The sequence below is a fragment of the Populus euphratica genome, unplaced genomic scaffold, assembly GCF_000495115.2.
Source record: "Populus euphratica unplaced genomic scaffold, PopEup_1.0 scaffold174.1, whole genome shotgun sequence".
Taxonomy (NCBI): Eukaryota; Viridiplantae; Streptophyta; class Magnoliopsida; order Malpighiales; family Salicaceae; genus Populus; species Populus euphratica.
Window position 1 is genome coordinate 75914 of NW_011499935.1, and position 21399 is coordinate 97312.

The window sequence follows — 21399 nt, forward strand, 5'->3', positions numbered from 1 at the left end:
ATAATAACTAATCATGAATTCAAAAAAAATATTATTTTTAGAATTATAATAGTAGTTATGGTTTAAAGTATTTTTTATTTAAAAATATATTAAAATTATTTTTATTTTAAAAAAATTATTTTTAAAACCAGTATATTCTATTAATCTAAAAACATAAAAAATAAAAAAATATGGTTACAACCTCGTTACTTCCTGCACAGAATACAAATTTAACTAGTGTGGTACTCTTGCATTTTAACAGCCCGAAGTTCATTGTTGTAGTAGTTGTCCTCTTCCTCATTCTGATGCACTCGGGACAACAAGTGTTGCAGAATGGTGGCAGGGAGGAGCAATTTAAGTCCCCGTCGGGCGAGACAAGCGATGCAAAGAAGGGAATTGTTGTCTTTGGACGTCAATTTTAACCACACAGCAGAGACAAATTGTGCTAATTATAAAGCTAAAAAAAAAAAATTAAGAATATTGTTCTGCTTCAGCCTTCACAAGGATTTTTGTACCTTTTGCTTGGAACTCCTTGCCATTGGAGCAAGAAATCAATCATTAGAATATTGCCATAAGATCTCTCATGTCCATACATCAAATTGAGATTAGGAGGAAGAGGAGTGTTTTGGATGAACAAATTAGATAGCTCCACACACATGTAGATGATTCTTAAGCACACTTTACGATATAAACAAGAACTTATGCAAACAATTAATCCAAATTCAATGACACGCCAAAATGGGCCATGAAGTTAAATTTGCTGCTCTGTAATATTAAGAAATAGAGTAATAGAATGAGAATTATTAAGAAATAGAGTAATATTTCAAAAAAAAAACTGGAAATTCGTATTCAAATGCAATACTTCTCCATCTAAAAAACCAGAAACTAGTTTTTCAAGTTTATACTAAGTACTCATTTTCGAAGTTCTCCAAAGTTTTCCAATGCAATTTTTAATAGTTTTCAAAATAAATATTCTTTCTCAAAGGGTATATGGAGAGGTGGCGAGATTAGAGTAAATAAATATTTGTTCAATTGTGTCAATGTCCTCCTTGGAGTTTTAATTACATATCAATTTCCTATTGAAGTTACCCTAGCAAAAAGAAAAAAAAAGTTTTTTTAATCCCTAAACTTATCAAATCTTCTATTCCAAATAAAAGTTTCAAATAATACCATGTAAATTATTTAAATTGAAGAATATAAGATACAAAATTACTTTTTTCTTTAACACGGTTTGCGTTGAAAACATAGAAAAAAATATATTAAATTACGACCATTAAAGATAATAATCTTTTAAAAAAAAAACATAGTATCTAAAGGAAAACAATTTTTAAACGTTTATGCTATTTCAAGGGTGAGTATAATTATCACACTTGATCCAATAAAAAAAATTATTTATTTATTTATTTATAAATATAATATTTTTTCTAACCCTAAATCTTAAAATATTATTTTCTAAAAACAAAATCAGTTATCATTTTTCACCTTTGCTCTAGGCATCTCTCCTCTAGACATTAACCAGCAAACCCTCCCTCCACATAGCACATACATAAACATCTATTCAATAAACCTTGTAGACTCCTAGATTTTATTTTTTTTTGTTAAACTTGAACACACTAAATTTTCAACCTAAACGAGTTATGACTCATGAATAGAGAATTTTTCTCAATTGCTATTAAAGTTTTCATGAGAAAAAAAACAAGCTTGTATTCCCAAAAATTAATGCGGTTAGTTGCTATTAAATGAAATACTCCAAGCATAACAAGAAGAGGTGATGCGACAGCAAAAAAAAAAAAAAAAAAACAAGGCAGTCTTCTATATGCAAAAACTTATGCCATGGTTGATCTTCAAATTCTTGATAAGGATTAAATTGCTAAAAGCAAACCCCTATTTTGGCTTGTATAAAAATTACATCATTTCCTAGATTTTCAAACTAGCAAATTAAACCGACCAGTTTGAAAAGAAAAAAAAATTAAATTAAACTGAAATTCATTAATTTAAATTAATTTTCAGTTCAGTCAAAAAATTTAAAAAAATTAATTTTAATTTAATTATTTATTTTAATTCAGAACCAAACCAAATCAAAATTACTCGGCCTAGCAAGTTCATTTAGCAGACTTGAACCTCGGGGGGGGGGAATTAAAGAACACCGTTGATTTCCTTTCCTACCGGTCTGGTCATTTATGTCCGCTCTCGGAGAGGGTGTTGTGGACCAACAACAAAATTTTCTCCCCAATTTCCTCTCCATTTTAATATCTCCCTCACCTTCCGAACAATAAAAAATCACATTCCCCAAAATTTTCTTTCCTTTCCTTTTCTTCCCCGACATTTTTTGCTCTCCCAAACACATCGTAACAATTAGCTCAGGGGAAAATTCTATACAGCCTGCAGCAAGGGGCATTTGTCAATCACTACTAGTTATGCCATAGATTATTCTATTCCAGTGTAATTGGTTAAATCAGCACTGTATTTATCCAGCCAAATGGGCAAAAGGTTGTCAAAAGCAATTCCATTACATTACAGCAGGTTACAGTAATAACACAATAATATTAGCCCTCACCAACAAATGGGTTACACTCAATCAAATCAATGCCAAAATACAAATATCATTCCCAGTGAAACAAGTGTAAAGAAAATACCAATCAGCAGGAGTCTTCATCTCAAGATGGGTCTCATCTCCCTCAGGCTGATCCAAATTCCGAGAACCACTTCTCATGCTTCTCGATATCTGATTGGGAAACACTGCGCTGAACCTTCCGCAAGGCTTCTTCAAAATCACACATTGCAACAGGATCATTTGAAATCTCATCCTTAGGCATGTTCTTAATTTCATCCCGTGTCTTGCCCGCTATCTTTCGCCTCATCCCGTTTAAAGAAGCATCTCTGCAAACATTAGTTAGATCATCTCCACTGTATCCATCTGTCCTGCGAGCAACCTCATCAATATTGACATCAGTGGACACCTGTACAATAACAATGTTAATCGATGTGTACTCTTTTATGGTTGCTCCACGCTTCACATTGAAGGCATCAAATGGACTAGCATGGTTGAGATTGTCATTTACAGGGAACCTTGGTAACAACACTGCACAGAGAAATATGGGAATAGAAACAAACCCAAGAACCAACTTGAGCTCTACATAAATCAAGGTCTGTTTGGGATTATGGTAATGGTTGTGGTTCAAAGTACTTTTCACTTAAAAATGCATTAAAATGATGTTTTTATTTTTTTAAAATCATTTTTGAGATCAGCACATTAAAATTGAAAACATTAAAAAAAAATTTTTTTAAAATCATTTTTGAGATCAGCATATTAAAATTGAAAACATTAAAAAAAAATAATAACAAAAAACCAAAAAAGTATTGAAATTTGAGGGAATGCGGTTTCAACCACATTTCCAAACGGACTTGAACATATATTTTGAATGAAATGACAGTAGGTCACACAGACAGAATGAGTTTCTCATGCAACCAAACAAGTATAAGAGTGCAGATCATATGATCAAAAAATGATATATTAAGCCATTTTATAACCGAGGAATTATTGAAAATCATCACAATGGCTTCTTAGTATCAATGCTGTTGCATGAAATTATGAAGATATATCAAATATGCTCTATTGAATGTGTAGCTCTATGTTTTAAATGCTAAATCCATGATTAGGTAACATATGTGTTATGAGTTATGACCCAAAGTTAAATCCATGTTTAGGTACCATATGTGTTATGAGTTATGACTCAAAGTCAAGAGCATCCAAATGAGTAGCCTACAGACATTGATCTGAAGTTCTTGCAATAGATCTACAATGGCCAATCAATCTGCACCCTCTGGCACAGTGCTCTCATTCCAAACATCCCAATGCCTGGCTACTCGAGGTTACCAAACATCAGCCTCACAAAATTTACAAATGACAGATAATGCAGCCCGTTCATTCAACTCTTTGTTATCCACAACAATTGACTGGATTTGGTACCATAGACAAGTGAATCAGGCTAACTATTTGTATGATTCGGATTTTTCTTATATTCTCTTTTACTCCTTCATTCATGATTCGGATTTTTCTTATATTCTCTTTTGCTCCTTCATTCAAAAAAAAAAAAAAAACCAAACTAGAAACTAAAAACTGTCACTTATGAATAATTCAAATTGGAATCATGCAGAACCCTACTCAGCTATTGTCCACTTCCAGTTTCCATTTGCCACCTAATGCCACTTAGCATGGCAGTTTAACCTCAACGTTCACTCAATTACATAGTTTATTATTAAGTGAAGGAATTTCCATCAAACCATCATATAGATTTTGATTAAATGCTCAATTACATGGTTTATTATCAAGTAAAGGAATTTCCTTCAAACAATCATACAGTTGTTTACTACATAAAATGAAATGAGCAAATTCCATGTTATCGTTTATTCCTACTTTTAGAGAGATATTTGCCTACTCTCGCAAAAAGTAATGTTGTTCGAAAGAATTATTTACACAATTGTCATTATTCTTAAAAGGAAAGGGGAACAAAACAAAGGAAAGGGCTAAAGGTACCATAGATCAATAGCACCAGGTGACAAAGTGAAGTGCAGCCTAACAATAACAGCACAAAGAATGATTTACCTTGATCCAGGCTCCGTATTAATACCATGAATTGAAGTGGATAACAACCTCAATCTAATAACACTGCAAAATACAATATCAATTGGCACAATCAATTTACCTCAACAGTTTTCAAATTGATCCTAATAAGCTCCTTACGACTCTCAAAATTTGGAAGTGGAATATATATACGCTTTTCCAACCTCCTCCTGCATTGCATTTACATCACGTAAGAGAAAACCAGAGTAATGAGGATGCTGTATAACATCTTGGACAGATTGCCATTTAGGATAGATCTTAGAATTCCAAAATGCAAGAAAATCTCAAAAATATTTACAAGAAGACAATGAACAAACCTCAGTGCTTCATCTATGTCCCAAGGAAAGTTAGTAGCAGCCAAAACCATCACTATTTTCCGACTGCCATCTTCACCAGTGGAACTATTGTTTACACCATCTACCTGAACCAGAAGTTCAGACTTGACCCTTCGAGATGATTCATGTTCCCCTGAAGCCCTGAAGAATTGAAGTCATACAAAAACAGATTCAATCTTAATGATGGAAAAAAAATGAGTTCAACAATCAGTTCATACACAGCAGAGCAAACAACTTCAAGAATCTGAATTCATGAGCAGGAAGAGATCTGTGTGTGTGGGTGCACGTGGGCGTGTGTGGGAGAGAGAGAGACTATAGGTGTATTAACAATTCAAATTAGAATTTATACATCAACTTCCCATACTTGCGACATATACAGAGCACATCAAATTTTAATGCAGATTAAAATGCCTAATATGATAAAAGATTTAGGGATATAGCATGCAATCATAGTGTACTGAAACTTTGACCTTCATGAGAATGGATGATAAACTCACCCCCTAGCATTGCATAGAGAATCAATCTCATCAATGAAAATTGTACTTGGTGCATAAGCTCGTGCTAGATCAAATAAGCATCGAACCATTCGTTCACTCTCCCCACGCCATTTTGAAGCTAATGTTGCAGATGAAACATTGAAGAATGTTGTACCACACTCAGTAGCAACAGCTTTAGCAAGTAGCGTCTTCCCAGTACCAGGAGGGCCAAACATAAGAACGCCTTTCCAAGGTCTCCTGATTCCCTGCCCACAAAAAATATAATTAAGACAAGAAATGAAAAGGACTGTAACATTAGCTAGACCAAGGATCTATGTTGATAGAAACATATTTCAGCATATGGTAAGATATCATCTCAATTCCAAAAAAAACATGATGTGCAGAATTTATAACATAAAGAACCTAGAAACACCACATGATGAGAAAGCAAACTGCAATTATAATTCAGCTTCAACCATGTAAGAATACCGGGAAATATTCAGGCATCCACAAAGGAAGGACAACAGCTTCCTCCAGAAGTCTTTTTGCTTCACTGAGTCCTGCAACATCATCCCATCTTACACCAGGAGTAGTTTCCAAGACATCCCTTTCAAGCATCTCAGCCAAGTCAGGATCTGGTCCCTCATATTGTGGCCTCCTCTTTCCATCTTCAGCATCACCATTCTAGCAATTGCACTTGCAAATAAGTTCACATGATGAACACAAATCTAGACATGAAACAAATATAATAAAGTATAATTCACATCATATTTACTAATAGGAATCTTATGTTAAATCACTATGTGTGACACCAAATGACAAGAGTAATATAGACTAAACATTCCACAAATAGTTTTAAAAAATTGAAAAGTGAAAAAGAAAAGAACCCCATGAAAAGGTGTTGGTGCAATCCATCTGATTATATAAAATAGGAATACTCTACAAATTAGCAAATATTGGGCCTATAACTTTCTTCATAATTCCAACATTACTATGTTGTTCTCCATAACCACATGCATTACGTTTGTGATGTCATCAAACAGGTCTTCATTTACCATCTGAACAATGTTGCCATGATTATTCCAACTATCTAAATCCTACAAAAAAACATGACAACCCCCTCCTTTCTTATCAATATCCAGCAAACAACCTAATATGGATATGCACATGACATGACTAATAAGAACTGAATACACATAACAAGTACAGAAGAACTAAAAGAATATCCTTTGACTCCTGGGTCCTGGGAGAAAAAAAAGGCGATAATTATATCAAAAAACAGGATCATGAGACTGTTTTCATTCAAATTTACATTTCACCCACTGGAACTCAATTGAGAAGGTTGAAAAGGAGAGGTTTGAGTGGAAAACAGGTCTATTAACCCCGCTTTCTTGTTACATTTCCATCCCCAAGCAAATATGGTTTTTCTTCCCTCCTCTATCACCTAATCATTCTAACAAGGGTAAATACATTGAAATCAAAACTAAACTTGTTTGACAAAATATAACGTTGAAAAGGGAGAATTTGAGGACATCTGCAATGCTAATATCTGAGAAACATTTGAAAGACAAACTCCTGTTAGGATAAAACTAAACAGAATACAGCCACATGTACTTTTCTTTTTCGTTTTCATTTTAGATAAATAAAATAAAATTTATTACAGTGATGGAAGACAATAATTTACAAAAACAGAATAAGACAACCTCCCAAATAACAAAAAGAAACAGTAATCTAGTTCAAAATAATAAAGCACTCCAATCCATTTGTATATCTGCTAAAGAAGTGCCTTCAAAATCATGACACTACAATGAAGAGAAGCCAAGAAGCATATCCTATCGCGCAACAGCTTCTTTAACAAGCCATGGTAATTAAAAATCCTCTCATTCCTCTCCATCCAAATGCACCGAATGATAGCACTGACAGCACATCGCTATAATATGTCATGATCTTTCTGCCTTCCAAAACCCACAAAAATCTCTTCCACTCCCCTCAGAAAAATCCAAGATTCATTACTAAATTCAAAATCTTACTTAGGAGAAAGATCTAAAGACTATCCAAACAGAAGCAAAACAAAAGGAAAACAAAAGAATTCAGCCAATTCTATTCTACCACAGGTATTGTTTACTGCTTGCCAATATTTCTCATTTGCATCGAGTATATTAGCACCATAGAAATTCCAATCCAATATATATATATATATATATATATATATATATATATATATGTGCCAGCAAAGGCAAAAACTATTTCACTTTTTTAGAATAAATAGTGAAGAATGCTGCAAATACGTGTAGCACCATGGACAGGAGACAACTTACAGCTGAGTCTCCTCTTCCAGATTTTCCAGTGCCCGTGCCAGTGCCTTTCTTTCCAGTTGTCGACGCTCTGACTCCCGAATTCACCCTACTTGAAGCAGCGGTCTTGGCACCACGTCCAGTGGTACCCGTCCTAGTGGAAGCACCACGAGCCCAGGCCCCATCTTGTGGCGACTTCCTTAAACCTACTTGAGAAGCTCTAGTGGGTCTCCTGCTGGTAGTGTCCCGACTGGGCGGCCTCCAAACATCAGGATCATCGATGGGAGCAGCAGAGGAAGTAGGGTACTCATCTAATGGCTGGAAAACAAAGGAAGATTTAGCATGAATGGGGGGAGAAGCAACGCGCCTGGCAGCAGGAGCTTCCTTAAAAGCCCTTCTCTCAGCATCCAATTGTTTTACAATTTCAGTCTCCTCGGAAAGGGATTTCTTCAGATTCATCCATTTTGTACGAATTAAAGGGTCGTCAAGCGTCGTTAGATGCCTGAGAAAAATAAACATTATTAATTTCGATCCAAACAACTATTTATAAGCAGAAGCAGAAAGAGATAGAGCATGTGAATGTGGGTTTAGATACTTGTTGATCTGAGCAATGGCACCATCGAAGAAGATAATGGAAGTGTCATAGAGGCCTTCAACAGCATATTCTCTTGCCAATTTCAAGTGATCTTGTAAGCCACTTAGCGCCGCCGTTGCTGGTGAACTCCCACTCCCCACCATGTTTGCTTTCTCACAATAGAATCCCTAATTTCTAGCCTTTCATTACCTCTCGACTCCAGGCTCCGGCTAGTTTGGGGGGTTGATCTCAATGAAAATTACAGGATTGGCCTTGCTTGCTTGCTTCCCTCTTCTTCTTGTAGTTCTACTGTGTGTTTTTGGTGTGTTGAGTCTTTCTAGCCCTGGTGATGTAATAACTTTGTGTCGTGTGTGGTTTACGGCGGAGGAGGAGGAGGAGGAGGATCCAGGGATATGAGAACTGCTAAAAGATTTTTTTCTATTGTTATGGATACAAGAAACGGTGACGTTTCTTATAAATTAAGTGTAGGTTGGTCTATTACAAATAAAATGGCACAGTAAAGTCCGGGCCTCTCTCTCTTTTGTATTGAAGGCAAGCATGCAATGGTTATGATGTCATGTTTCACTACGGACACCCTCACGGACTTGCACAGTGAATTAATAAATTTCCCTTTTATTGACAAATTCAAATAACTTAGTTCGGGGGCAATATAGTTTTTCTATTATATATATATATTTATTATTATAAAATTGAATAGAAGTAAATTAGTATTTTATTTTTTCACTCAAATATATTTAAAAAGAAAAATTTAAATAACTGTTGTGCAGGGATATTTTTTAATTTTCAATTTAAATAACACATTTGAATATTTAAATTACCCTGCAAGACAAAATCATGCCATTGTTATCTAGGGTTTTTTTATTTATTTTCAAGTTAAGTAAAGCTTAATTTGGCTTTTTAGTACATGTAACAAAAAATAAAAAAATAAAAATTTATTAATATATACAGGTAGGAGGAGCCTAGCTTTTTGGGCAACAAATAAGGAGTACACTAAAACACCACCTTTTATAGTAGCACTGAGAACAACTCACCAAGATCTTTTTATTAGGTGGTGTGTACCAACATTCGACCACTGGCATGGTTTTTAGGTGGTGTGTACCAACATTCGACCACTGGTTTGGTGGATTTTTTTTTCTAGTCCCTCATTTCTCTTTCAGATTTTTTTTTCTAGTCCCTCATTTCTCTCCCATTTCCTAGAAAATTTCCTAGAAAAAATATAAAAGTTTTCTTTGTATTTATATTTTTAATGTGGTTCTTATTATTTTTATTGTTATTTATTTTGTTTTTAATGATTGTTGAAATTTTTTTTTTCAATTTTATTCTTAAGCATTTTATTTCATTTAATTATTGTATTCAATTTAGCCCACATGCTTTTGATTATAATTCCTTTCTTGATTTATTTATATTTTTAAATTTTTTCCCTCAACATTTTATTTGATTTAATTTTTGTATTCAATTTTTGTCCTCATTTTTTTTATTGATATTTTTTTATCCCTTTCTTTCTTCATTTATGTTTTTTTAATTTTATCCCTTAATATTTTATCTCATTTATTTTTTGTATTCAATTTTGATTCTCATTCATTTTATTGCTATTTTTTTTCACTTTCTTATTTTTTTATTTTTTTATTTTAATCCTTGATTATTTTCTTTCATTTAATTTTCATACCAAATTTGATCCTTATTATTTGATTACTATTTATTTTATTTTTTATTTTTTTATTTTTTGATGATTAAGAATTTTTCTTTGTTATTTTTATAACAAATCTGATCCTCATATCCCAGATTGTGAGTTAGTTAAGTTAACTCATGTTAAATTGGATTTTTTTTTTAATTTTATCATTTAACATTAGATTATTGGACCTTTAGTTTCGTTTTTTTTTTTTTTACTTTCAATAAGCTTATCTCGAGTCACGAGTTATTTAAGTTAACTTGAGTTAACTCTAATTTTTTTTATATATATATTTTTTATTGATTTAACTTTGATTTTTTTTTTCTAGATTTTTTTAACTTTTTTTTATCACAGTCTAGTATCATATGTTGTTGGTTAGTCGACGTAATTTAGATTGACTTTGGTTTTTTTTTCTAACATTTTTTTCTAAAATTATTTTTTTTTATTTTTTGACGTTTGATTATTGGACCTTGAATTTTGTGAATTTTCTGCTTTTCTTTCTATAGGTCTATCAGAAGTCGCAAGATAGTTAAGTTAACTTGGGTTAACTCAGTTTTTTTTTTGTATTTTTTTAATTTAGCTTTGGTCCTTTTTTTAGGTTTTTTTTTAATTTTATGTTTTTAATATGATCTCATATCATTGGTCACGAGTTAGTAGAGTTAACTCAGTTTTTTGTGTTTTTAAATCTTTTTTCAATTTCATCATTTTACATTAGGTTATTAAGTCTCAAACTTTGTGATTTTTTTTTTCTTTTCTTTCTTTGGGGTCATCCCGGGTCACATGTTAATCAAAATATCCTACATTAACTCGACTTTTTTTTATGGTTTCTTAATTTAACTTCGGCAATTTTTTCTAATTTTTTTTAGTTTAATTTCTTTATCTTGGTCTCATATCGTGAATAGAGGATTAATTAAATTAATTAAGGTTGGATCGGGTTATCAAATCCTGAATATCCTTTTTTTATATTAGAAAAATTTAACTCTATTAGCGGTACAACGTAGGCTACCTATCTAGCATATACTAAATTTTGTTGCCTGCATTATACCACGAGGCAGGTTAATTTTTTTTAACTTAAAAAAAAAGATATTCAAATGGTAATAATTTAAGGAAATCAGGGTTAACTTGACTAACCAGCGCCTAAAAAAAGGAAAGAGAAAAAATTAGAAAGCTCACAGCCTAATAGCTCAATGTCAAAAGATAAAATTAAAAAAAAACTAAAGTTAAATCAGACTAATCTTTAAAACCAACAATTTTAGTTATTAAACTAAAATGACCATACAAAAAACTGAAAACGAATCTTAAACAAAATTCTTAACAAAAAAAATAAAGTCAAAATATTAATCAAAATAATGAGGATGATATTTGATACTAATGAAAGAAAATAACAAGGGACCAAATTGAAAATTAAAAGAAAAAAGGATAAAGGATAAAAAAATAATAATTAAAAGAATAACAACCAAAATTAGGTAAAAAAAATAAATGAAATAAAATATTGAGGAACAAAATTGAAAGAAACAAAAAAGAAAATGATAAAAAAACGCAATTAAAAAATAAGGATAAAATCTAGAAAAAAATGTTGAGGGATAAATTTGAAAGAAAAAAAATAGGGAAGGGATAAAAAAAATCAAGTGAATGAGTATCTTATATGATATAAAAACAAAATCAAATCAAATGTAAAGGGATGAAGCTGGAAAAAAAAATCTCAAAAAAAATCAAAATAAAGAAAAACCAATAAAAACAAAAAGGATAATAATTGCATTTTTGCTTCATTACCTTTTTATATAAAAATAATATCATATTTACTTTTTAGATAAAAAAATAAAATGATTAGCTAGGGGATAAATCATGTCAAAACCCGTTAATTTTTTTTTCACTAGGGGATAAATCATGTCAAAACCCGTTGATTTTTTTTTCAATTATTTTTATATTAAAATAATATCATTTTAATTCATGCACAATAAAAAATATAATTAATCCTAATAACCCTAGTATTAACACCTTTTACTTCTTTTTTTAATCAAAATACCTGAATACTCTTAACCTCACACAATAATTGCAAAAAAAAATAAAGAAATGCAAAAAAAAATAAAGAAAAATTAAGGCCAAAAAACCAAAAATATCCCTTAACATTAGGGGGGGAAAATGTGGATTCAAGAGCTATTAAGTAATTAAACTGTAAAAAATATGAAGATTTCAAAATACCCATAAGAAATTAGTTTAGTTTTTATCCAAGGGTATTGGCATAATTATATTATAAAATAAAATATGAACACACTACTTTATCCCGAGTGTGTGTTCAATCCTTTAGCTTATGAAAGGTAAAATAATTATTTTACAGTAAATTATGATCATACTGTTCGCAATCCAACGTTTTGATGCTGTAAGGAAGGGATTCCTGGCCGTTAGGGTTTACGTGGGGCTCATTATTTATTGTTAGATCCAACCCATCATCTACATATCTAACATTTTTCAAAATTCCAAATCTTACGTTTTCGTTTCACCCACCGCCACCACTCCTCCCCTTTATACCCCTTTTCTTCCTCGCCTCGAGGATTTAAACTGAAAAGCAAGAAGAAAGAATGACCAACCGTTGCTTCAAACGTCTCACTTTCAACTTTTTCTTTGTTTTTAACCGCAAATGCGGGGGCTCATCATTGCATGCTTTCTTCTTTCACCATTTCTGTTAGAAACTAGATATCATCATGGCATGGAACATTACTTTCTGGTTTTTGCCATAATTCGAAGTCTCTTTCTTCCCTTTTTCTTCTTCTTCTTTCATTTGAAGCTGTATACTAAGCTTAGCACGCATGGAAAGAACAGGCAGAGGATATTTACGTTGTCCTCATTATAGTATAGTATGTATTGTCTTTCACTGCTGCCATTTGAACTATTTTCATCAGAACCACTCACTTTGCATCGGTTTCTTTTGATATCAATGATCGATGTGTCTCTGCTAATTTTGAAGTACCTTCATTTGACAACAACTTGACTATCAACGTAAAAGCATCAGATAATTTAATTCATCAGCACGCGACGGCGCCGGTCATGCCAAACCGGCCTGTCTGGCTTTCAATCTTGAAGTTATTCACTGTAAAAATGATTAGTGTCACTCCACAATCCCTTTGCTTACCAAATCTTCCGATCCTCTCCTCAGTCTCTCTGCAGCAGCATTACAATTATTCTCTGTCAGGCCTCCGAAAGAGGTCCTAAGATGACCTGGACATGCACATGCACCTCCCGGAATCACAACCACCACGTGCCTCGTAGCAAGCCAGCGAACAACCTTATCATCATCCACATACTGTTCTGCCTCTCACAGCTCCTTCGCCCAACGGGGAAAGTGCTTCTAGAATTATATCTCTGTTCTTGACGAGGTCTTTCACTTGCTTGGCCACCCACTCAGGTCCCAATTTCTAAAGAATAGAGGGCTAGGTGCTGTGACAGTATTGAAGAACAGATTGGTATGTTGTCTTGAGTTGAGTTTGGAAACCTTCCACTCCTGATGGATATGCTACCTGCAGGCATTACACATTTAGCTGGTATTGACTTCAAGAGCAGACATCAATTATAGTGTGTTTGGTACTGTGGTGCACCACACTACCAAACGGGGTTAGTACCCATGGTTGCAAAAAAGTCAGACTTCCCTGAAGCCCAGCTCCAAGGCAATCAACATTGCTTCTTAGTTACAGAAAGATTTACGAATCCCCAGCATCACATAACGTTAGAATAAGATTTACGAATGCCTGTAATTGAGAACATAACAATAATTCATATTCTAGAACATATGTGGATTGAGACAGCTGGTTATAGAACAGAAAGAACAACTATTTCTACAACTCAACGAAATAATATACTGGAAAATAAAGTTTTACAGACATAATTCTTGACTTTTTACTCTTCTCCTAAACCTAAATGCTTCTGGGAATGAGTAACATATGTTTAAGAATCCCGGAAACACCTGATTTGCCCCTGCAGTAACCATAACTGAAGAGTTCACCTTCTTATTTTCCTTTCACAACTGCAAAACAAAGAGAAAGAAGGTATTAGACAATGTGTTAACAAATCTTCAATACCAAGGGCATGTAGCTTTCGGTAAGATTGTTAAGGCTCCAGGAATTCTAATTTCCAACTAAGTGAACAGCTCCACTAAGAAGTAAAGGTGGTAAAGTTACTAAAATAATAGAGAGGGTATTAACAGATAACAGTGACCAAACGACAGAAACAATTACATCTCAAATAATCACAACTTAAGCATCAAACAATTCAAATGCAGCAGTGAGCAGAGAATCAAATGACCTCTGCCTGCCTTTCATATGTCAATGACCAGAACCATAGCATAAATGATCCAGTTGGAAACATGCTGAATGTTCTGAATCACATACCTTCTGCATTAATGCCTCCCTGAGTTCAGGAATACCTTCATCAGCTCCATAACGGCTAATTGAAGGCTCCCATACCAGTTCTTTAACCTTATTCAACGCCTGTCCGAGTGGTTGCCAATAAACTACCCCCTCTACCGCATGAAACAAATCAATTAATTGCCAATCTATGCCAAGAAGATGAAAAATACAGAGCACGTAATGCATCAAAAGGCTTTGAGTTTGACTTTCAGTTAATGCTATATGTATTTGAGAATCTTGACATAGTGGCATTCTAATAGTCATGATTTCACTTCATAGTATGGGATTGGATTTTTATTTTTTTTCCTAGAGTTTAATTTTCAAAATTCCAAGAGTGGCCAAAGGAAATTCTTGAAAGTATCATTTTCTTCAATCTTCCATTAGAGGTCAATCAAGAAAGAAAATGCAGAAAACAAGTTTTAAAAGGAAACCTGTTCCTGTCCTAAAGTAAATAGACAAAAAGATTTCCTAGATGCATTGTCAAACAAATTTCTAAACAACATAAAATCCCTTAAAATCTGCACCAAACAAGTCCTTATTCTTGAAGAAGAATGTGCAGTGCTCCCTATTCTCAATACCTCCATCTATATAATTAAAAAAAAAAAACACCTAAATGAGATCAATTATTTATTGTGCTTTGTGAGTAAAAACACCATCAATTGGGACAATGTATTAATCGTTTTGCCCTTTATTGCACTTACTCTTTGCCTTTGCAGCATGGTAAAGTCGTATTCTTCATGGGATTCAAATGTCATTTAAAAGTTGATCGGGAACAAAGTAATCACTGTGTTGTATGTACAGTAAAGATACGATGTTGCCATTGCGAACTAAATAAATTAGCCTTTGGTATTGATTTGTACAATTTAATAATGTTTGTACCCTTGGAGTCTAAAAAATATTAGTCTCCGAAAGACGGGGTTTTTTGTCTTTGCATATTTTATGTACTATGAAATTTCATGTTTATTCTTTGACTTTGAAAAATTTAAGGCTGTCTTGGTAGGGTATTTTTATATTTGTATCATTTTTTTTAATATTCATATGCCTTTAGGGATTTATTAGTAATTTGTATTTTTATAGTATTAATAAATCATTTTAAAAAATATTAGTAATCATCATAAAAAGGATAATTCATTTCTAAGAAGATAATATAATTAAATTATAATTTCCTAGTCATTAAATCATTTCCCCACATATATTTAATAATAAGATAAATAATTAAACCTATCATATATCAAATAAAATGCTTGCAGGAACACAAAGTTAAAATCTAATATAACTAAAAATACAAAATAATAATTTTATCATAAAAACATATTTTTTTTACCATCATTCAATCTCCATCTCTTTATCAGTTTTGTTAAGATCTAACATTTATTTCTTATGATTTTTGCTTTATATTTTCTAGTTTTCTAATGGTGGAAACAAGGATAATTAAAACTAATGGTCAATATTGAAATGTAAGGATAAAGATTGAAATTATAAAATATTTAAAGAGATATTTGTGGAATTATTTTTTTAACTTGGTTATATCTTTACAAATGTTTCTAAAATAAAGACAAAAACCCAATTATGTCTTTATCTCCACAAACAAAAACATTTTTGTTACTTGTATTTCCGTCACTTCTAGTCTAACAACTAGGTTAAGACCAATGGAGTCCTAACATAGAAGGAAGTTTTGGAGAAGGAAAGTGTTGAAGTTTTGGGGAAAAGGGTTTGGGTTGGATGGAGGGGAAGAAATCAAAGAAGTGCTTATGATTATATAAAATTTGGAAGGGTTGTTTAAATTTTAAGTTTTGGAAGGAAAAAGAAAGTATATATGAAGGAGTTGTTGCCTGCTTTCTAATGGCGGAGCCATAATGGACATTAAAGGGGCAATTGCCCCTTAATATTTTTTTTATATTTTTATATTAAAATTTTAATATAATAATTTAATAAGTTTTTTTTTAATTATTATTCTTACAGTTCTAAATTATTAATTAGTTAAGTAACCTTTTATGTTTTATACTTAATATTTTAAATGAGTTTCTTTTATTTTTTTATTTTTTTCATTATTTAATTTTAGTTTTATTCCTTAATAATATGATAATTTATAGATTTATTAAATTAATATGTGTATGTATATATTATATGCATATAAATATGAACTGAAATGAGTTTTGAAGAATTAATATATATTTTGTTATGAATTTCATATGAAAAGTGATGGTGATCAATGTACTAGTGATTAAAAATAAAGTATTGAACAACAAAAAAAATTAGGGATACAATAAAAAATTCAAAAAAATATATTAATATTTATATTTAATCAACTTGTGTAAAATACCAAATTAACAAAAAATTGTTACCAATAATTTCACTAGTCCCTATAAGATTTAGAGGACTATAAGATTTAGAAATAGAAGAATGAAAGTTTCATTGTATATATTGAGAAAGAATATCTTTAATGAAATTAATAATGAAGTTATTATTAAATAATTTTAAAATATAAAAACTCGAAAAAAATAATTATAATGTAAGTTTTTCTTATTTTAAAAATATTCTTAAATTAATTTTGCTTGACATGAGTTAGTACATGCATTTTAAATTGATTTCTCTATATATAACATATATCTATATAATATATGATATTAAATATTTATAATTTATCCTTTTATTTTAAAAATTCTAACTCCGTCACTGCTGCTTCCTCAACATTTTCAATCCTTTCTCCACATGCTGAAAGTTGCTGGTAACAAGTATGAGACTTGTTTTGCGTAGACATGGACAATATATATATATATATATATATATATATATATATATGTAAGTTAACGTTTGATATATTTTTTAGCAATAAATATTTTGAAAAATAATATTTATCTTACTTCAAAATAAAAGCTAAATATCAGATAAAAAAACGAGGGAGCATAGGTATTTGTAGCATTGTTGACATGGATGAGACCTGAATATTTAAGTGGTTACAGAGAATTAGGTTTGATGATCATGCTTTTTGGTGCAAAATTATTTGGAAAAAGTATAAGGTACCTAGAAATTCATGAATCACCGATTCAAGTCATCGAAATTAGTACGAGAGCTAGCTACAACTTCGAAAAATTGAGACCATATACTCTCATTTTATCATTTTTGTATAGTGTGTAGTACCAGTTAATTGAAGAGAGAATGAACGTAAGGTTTACAAATACTTTGGCTGAGGTGGGATCGATTCCCACGAAACCACTTGATATAGCGAATGGATTTGAATTTTGTTCGGGACAAGGGAGAGTCTCCTTATGAGATAAGGTGCCAAGTATTGAAAATCCTCCGTTTATGAGAGAAAAGGTAAATCTGATTGGCAACAATCTTGTTTGCATTAAGTGTAGTAAGGTGTTGTGGCGAAAATATTTATTTTTAAAATATATTATCTATCTATTTATTTAATAAATATAAAAAAACAAGAAATTTTTATTTTTTATTAGTAAAAAAATAAAATAAGAGTCACCATCTATTATTTTAGACACTAGAAATCCTAATTGGTCTCAAAGATCAGGTATAAAGACTGGTTACATAAAGAAAATGTATTAGCACCTCAAATATATCTTATCTAAGGTAAGCTATATTGTTTTATTGTTTAAAAAAAAATATAAAGTCTTGTTGTGGTTTTTAATTGTTGGTCAGTCTAATGATTTAAGAAAAGTCCTTTTCGGTAAGGAGATCCTTATCTTATCGGACAAAACCTAACTGTTCTAACATCAACAAAAGAAAATATTTTTTTTTTTATCGAGAATACATCTTGCATGTAAGGTCATAACCTAGTTCTTGTGACATCTAAGGTAAGCTATATTGTTTTATTGTTTAAAAAAAAATATAAAGTCTTGTTGTGGTTTTTAATTGTTGGTCAGTCTAATGATTTAAGAAAAGTCCTTTTCGGTAAGGAGATCCTTATCTTATCGGACAAAACCTAACTGTTCTAACATCAACAAAAGAAAATATTTTTTTTTTTATCGAGAATACATCTTGCATGTAAGGTCATAACCTAGTTCTTGTGACATTAATAAATTGATTATTAAAGTCAAAATGCATGCTAATGCATGCTAATACATATTTTTGAATTTTTGTTGCATGAAAATATGATATGATTTTTTTCTTTAAGATAATTGGCCTTATGTATGAAAATAAAAACATGTCTTTTATTTTTTTATTTTTTTAATATTTTGATGAAAACTGGGTATTTTAATACCAGATTTGTATTTTTATGGTATAAAAATACAAACCAATACTAAGCAAAATTTAGTAGAAAAATACATGTGAAAATCACATAATTTTTTGAAAATTTTTTTGTTAGAATTTTTTTAAAATGGACCACACTCAACCTAAAAAGAAACTGGGTCAAGATCAGCCTAATAAAAATGCACACAATCTCATATTGGGCTGGACTCAGCCCAACCACATATATTGGGGTGATGATATAGTCTAAACTAGTTTGCATAGTAACCAGCCCAGATATAATTATCTGGTTACAGTGCTCATCTAGTAACCAGATAATTATATTTCCTTACTAGTAGAAACGTGCATAGTGTATGTTCTACATGCAAGGAGAGGAAATGAGAAACAATGACAAGGGGAAGAGAATTACCTGGAATGGAGGCTTTGTTGTTCACGGTGCTGGTGGCTCACGGTGGTGTTGGTGTCATGGCAGCCGACTATAATGGCAGACGTTGGTTCTCCTTCTTCTCTCCTCTACTTCGCTATGCTATCTTCTTCCTCTGTTCTTTTTTTTTTGTTAGCAGTGTTTTTGACTCAGTTTCAATGGCTTCAAGGAGGTGTTTTTTGTGCTAACAGGGCTATTGGTGGCGGCGAAGAGGAAAACTAGACATCATACGCGGAGGGCGCTACTTTGGTTTATTTGTACTTTCCTCCTCCTCCTCCTCTCTTCTGCTTGTGTTTCAGCAGGCTGGTTTCTAGAAAATTGAAGGTGATGACAATTCTGGTCTTAGTTTCTTGCGTTCCTTTTGTTCTTTTAGACTTTCTCTCTATGTTTCTTCACTTGCTTCTATTTCTGTTTCTTTTTTTATTTCCTTGTCTCTAGTTTTACAGGTCAAGGGACAACAACGATGGATGTTAATTGTTGTTGGGTTTCTCTTGCTTCTATTCCTTTGTTCCTTTATTATCGTCTCCCTATGTTACCCAGTTCTCTTCCGTCTCCCTCTATTTCCTTTTATTCTAACTATTTTCACCTTTTTTCTCTCTCGTTCCTCTCTCTATTTTTCTTCTTTTTCTTTCTGCCTCCCTTGTGTTATCTCCTTCCCCCATTATTTTTCTTTTCTTATCCTTTGTTTCCTTATACTCTCCCTCTCTTACACTCTCCTCTCTCTATTTCATCCCTTCTCTTGTTCATTGTCTTTCCCTAGCCTTTATAGGCTAGAGAAAGCCTTACAGTGGTAATGGTTATCGTCTTGTAATCTAGAAGTAGAGGGATAACAGTCATAAAACATGCCCCATAATTGGAGCATTTTGATGCTTTTGATGCAAAATGTGTCTCTTTTACTGCTGAAAAAAAAACTATAGAAGAAGACAATGAATAGTGCTTAAAGAAATGATGTCGTTTCAAAATTCAAATGAATATTTTTGATTTGGTCATTGAAGTTTTTGTAATTTTATAATTAAACCTCAGGTAAATTGTAATTGGATCCCTTAATTTTAACGTCATTTATAAGACAATCTTTGATTTTTGATTCATGTGATTTGACCATTAATTGATCAATAAATTGCCAATGTTTTTAATTTAGCCCTTGACTTGGTCAATTTCACCCCTCTATTTATATGTCTTTTCTGGTTTGGTCCTTGGTTTCAGATTTTTTCAATCAAGTTTCTAATTGACCATTAAACTTCAATAATTATGCAATTGAACCCTTGATTTGACCAAATAAACTCCTTAAAATTATAGTTTGACCCTAGAACTTTAATTTCTTCTAATAAAAGCCTAAATTGATTTAAAAATCAATTTTTCTTTCAATCAAACCATCCATAAACTCAATTAAACCCTTGATAAAATTTAATTGAGTCCATAAAATTCTGATTTTGGACTTTTCTTTCTCAACTTAAATTTTCTTTGTCACCAAGACTTTGATCAGTCAAAAATACTGTTAAATTTCAATTCTTGTATTTTTGAACCTCCTCAACCAATTTCTAACTATTTTGTAGACACACACACACACACACACACACATATATATATAGATATATATATGTTGTATTTTCTTATTTCTTATGTACGAACCAAAAAATAGGTAACAACATTGAGCATGATAATGAGAATTGTTTATTACCAAAGGTCTATATTGATAATTCAGTCTTTCAAGAATTATACTATCTTTGGTATGACTCTCTAATCATTAAACTTCTTGGTAAGAACATTGGTTACTATCAGTTAAGAATGAGATTCAAAAGGGTTTGGAAATTGAACAGAGGTTTTGAGATTATAGACATTGGCAATGGTTTTTTCATGATCAAATTTGATCTTGCAAATGATACAACAAAAGTAATTAATAGAGGGCCTTGGATGCTTTTTGACCATTACCTTGTAGTGCGTAATTGGTCACCAAAGTTCGTATCTTCCACAATAAAAATCAATAAAGCAATGCATGGATTCCAAGCCTTAATCTAATGTTTTATGGCGAGAGCTTCTTTATGACCATGGCTTCAACAATAGATAACTTATTAAGGTTAACATGCATATGCTGAATGTTGAACAAGGGCATTTAGCTCATATTTGCATTGAAATTGATGTTGATCGACCTGTAGTATGAAAACTATGGATCCAAGATAATTGGAATAAAAAAAGTATGAGTGTTTACATTTAATTTGCAGCAATTGTGGCTGCTATGAGCATTTAGGAAGAGATTGCAAAGTTTTGTGATTAGTACTTAAAAGTGCATTTTTATCATGGTTTTATATCATCATTTTGCACTTGAAGTATCAATAACTCCTTAACCAAAGCATATTTTATAATAATATATCTAATAATATAAGATACCTTTAAATTGTGGTA

At 31.7% G+C, this 21399-nt stretch overlaps 1 protein-coding gene across 1 annotated transcript; it reads right to left on the bottom strand.

Moving 5' to 3' along the window:
- Nucleotides 1-2425: 2425 nt before the first annotated feature.
- On the bottom strand, nucleotides 2426-8799 carry LOC105136376 (katanin p60 ATPase-containing subunit A1-like). Its single transcript, XM_011041684.1, has 7 exons — nucleotides 8304-8799; nucleotides 7733-8210; nucleotides 5904-6098; nucleotides 5436-5680; nucleotides 4921-5079; nucleotides 4686-4773; nucleotides 2426-2939 (listed from the first exon to the last, which is right to left on the bottom strand). The coding sequence occupies exons 1-7, from the start codon at nucleotides 8444-8446 to the stop codon at nucleotides 2658-2660; spliced, it is 1590 nt and encodes a 529-aa protein (XP_011039986.1). The 5' UTR covers nucleotides 8447-8799; the 3' UTR covers nucleotides 2426-2657.
- Nucleotides 8800-21399: the final 12600 nt, after the last annotated feature.

Excerpts from the sequence above, each read along its gene's own strand:
- LOC105136376 (XM_011041684.1), bottom strand. The coding sequence starts at position 8,446 with ATGGTGGGGAGTGGGAGTTCACCAGCAACGGCGGCGCTAAGTGGCTTA. Across the intron at positions 5,681-5,903 it reads GGATGCCTGAATATTTCCCG|GGAATCAGGAGACCTTGGAA; the intron begins GTATTCTTACAT and ends TTTTGTGGGCAG. Across the intron at positions 5,080-5,435 it reads TCTCTATGCAATGCTAGGGG|GGCTTCAGGGGAACATGAAT; the intron begins GTGAGTTTATCA and ends TCAATTCTTCAG.